Raw genomic sequence first — 2,258 nt, 5'->3', positions numbered from 1 at the left:
TCTCTCTCTCTCTCTCTCTCTCTCTCTCTCTCTCTCTCTCTCTCTCTCTCTACAACATATCAAATAGGTTTAAAATTGAATTTGTACATTTCTCATACGGCGGTTTATCTACTTTTGTATTGGTTGCACAACCTACACAACACAAACTGAAAGCTAGCCAAACCACTGAAGCCTACATTATTGGCTGATTACCTACAGTTTAACACTGTGTTTTTTTAGAATGAGTGTGTCTGGTTATTCTGTCTAGTTATACACATTTAGTAGACCCGTGCCAGCTAATCAGAGTGGAAATGTTTCAGAGGCCGGGATACAAAACAAACAATCTCTAAAAGAATAGATCCTTTTTTTATTACACTTGTAAGATTATTGCTCTATTGCCCACATATTCAACTCTGCTGCTTTTAGTTACCGCTATTATTTTCGTGTCGTCATACCAAATTTAATCTAATTGGATGGGAATTATGTACGTTGCACTGACGCACCGCTACAATTTGCCACATAGTGGTTGTTGGATGTAACTCTAAAGTATGGGGAACTGCTTAATTAACTTCTGTTCAGGAATTCATATTTATCCTTTATTTTCTTCAGGAAGCCATATTTAGCACACCTTGAGTAAAAACTTAAATCAGTATCTTTACTTTTATAAGAGTATTTTTTAACACAATTATCTGTACTTCTACTTGGTACAGGAAGTGAGTACTTTTCCATCTTTGAAGAGCTGTAAGACTCTTTATTTACAAAATGTAAAAAGTGTTTGTGTGATTTCAGAAAGGTTAATGGGCTGTGACTTATAAATAAAGTGACCTAGCATATTTTTTAAACTGTATGCTTAGCTGTATATTTGTTCTGAGTATGCGGGCAGTGGACCACGCAAGACTCTTCTTGACACCAGAGCCTCTGCAAATTATTTTCATATCCTGCTGAAATAAACTAAACCGTGGCTTACTGGAAGGAAATAAAACGTAAAGTAGCCTACTGTGTGCTTAGCAATCCTTACCATCTGACTCATATGGCAATTGGGCTCAGATTAGTATAATTTAATTATGAACACACACACACAGGATTTGCCTTGCTTGCTCCTATGCTTGTGAAGACCCTCGTTGATAGTTTTCTATCCCCCAAACCTACCCGCAACAATCATGACTTGGTGCCTAATACCACCTTTACCCCAATCTCAACCCTAAACTACACTAACACTATATCCAAGTCTCAATCGTAATTGGTAAACCTTGTGTGCCCCTATTTGTGTGTGTGTGTGTGTGTGTGTGTGTGTGTGTGTGTGTGTGTGTGTGTTGGGTGTTGGGTGTGTGTGTGTGTGTGTTTGTGTGTGTGTGTGTGTGTGTGTGTGTGTGTGTGTGTGTGTGTTTGTTTACATGTCCTCCACTTTTGCAGAAACATTGAGTAAATGTGTACAGTACATTGTGCTCATTTTTGCAAATTTTACTGCCATTTGGCAAGTCTTAGTGTTGAACCCTATGTAAAGTAGCAGATAATACACAACAAGATGTCCTGAACCAGGCATTAGCGAGTTCTCTACCAAGTCCTTTATTTTCAATACCCGCACTCCACAGTGTGTTTTACCGAGCTTATACCATTAGATTATACCATTACCATTTACCACAATCATCTTCTTTTTCTCAATTTGTTTCTCAGTTTGTTTAACTTGTGGTTTGGTCCATTTCACCAGTGAGACTTATCTTTTACCATTGCATTAAGAAGAAACATTGCTAATTTGATCACCCACACTTATATACCTTGCACACTGATATTAAAAAAACAGTGTTTAAACTGTTCACTGGAAATATGCCTGTTGTCTTGTTGTGCAATTTTACCACAGTCACAAATATGGTTTAATCTTTAAGACTGTAAAACCCTTAACCTATCTGGATCATCTTTGCCGACCTGACATCAGTGTGAACACAGCCTCTGATTGACTGAGTAAAGCTGGCTCTGCATCTCCAGTCTAACTTCTCTGTCTCTTTATTCAGGAGCCCCGACTGGCCCCCAATTGAAAAAAGACAACTCTCATTGGCAGCTGCATGCCCACTACTACCCTCCTCTGCTGCGTTCAGCTACAGTTAAGAAGTTTATGGTGGGGTATGAGATGCTTGCCCAGGAGCAAAGGGACCTCACCCCTGAACAGGTGAATAATGGAACATATGTACACATGTGCAAACCCAGCTTCATACAAAGTTTCTCATTTGTTAATTCCACCTATTTACAGTATTTCTTTTTGAGATGTGATGTCAGGGGCTTTT

At 38.8% G+C, this 2,258-nt stretch overlaps 1 protein-coding gene across 1 annotated transcript in view; it reads left to right on the top strand.

Moving 5' to 3' along the window:
* galt (galactose-1-phosphate uridylyltransferase) overlaps window positions 1–2,258 on the top strand; it is a 30,678-nt gene that overhangs the window by 28,017 nt on the left and 403 nt on the right. The window contains exon 10 of the mRNA XM_032539835.1: window positions 1,989–2,143. Coding sequence (XP_032395726.1) covers window positions 1,989–2,143 — 155 coding nt within the window. The remainder of the gene's footprint in view (window positions 1–1,988; window positions 2,144–2,258) is intronic.

The sequence above is a fragment of the Etheostoma spectabile genome, chromosome 16 (genome assembly GCF_008692095.1).
Source record: "Etheostoma spectabile isolate EspeVRDwgs_2016 chromosome 16, UIUC_Espe_1.0, whole genome shotgun sequence".
NCBI lineage: Eukaryota > Metazoa > Chordata > Actinopteri > Perciformes > Percidae > Etheostoma > Etheostoma spectabile.
The sequence above is the reverse complement of the archived record's forward strand: the minus strand, read 5'-3'. Positions and strand labels throughout refer to the sequence as shown.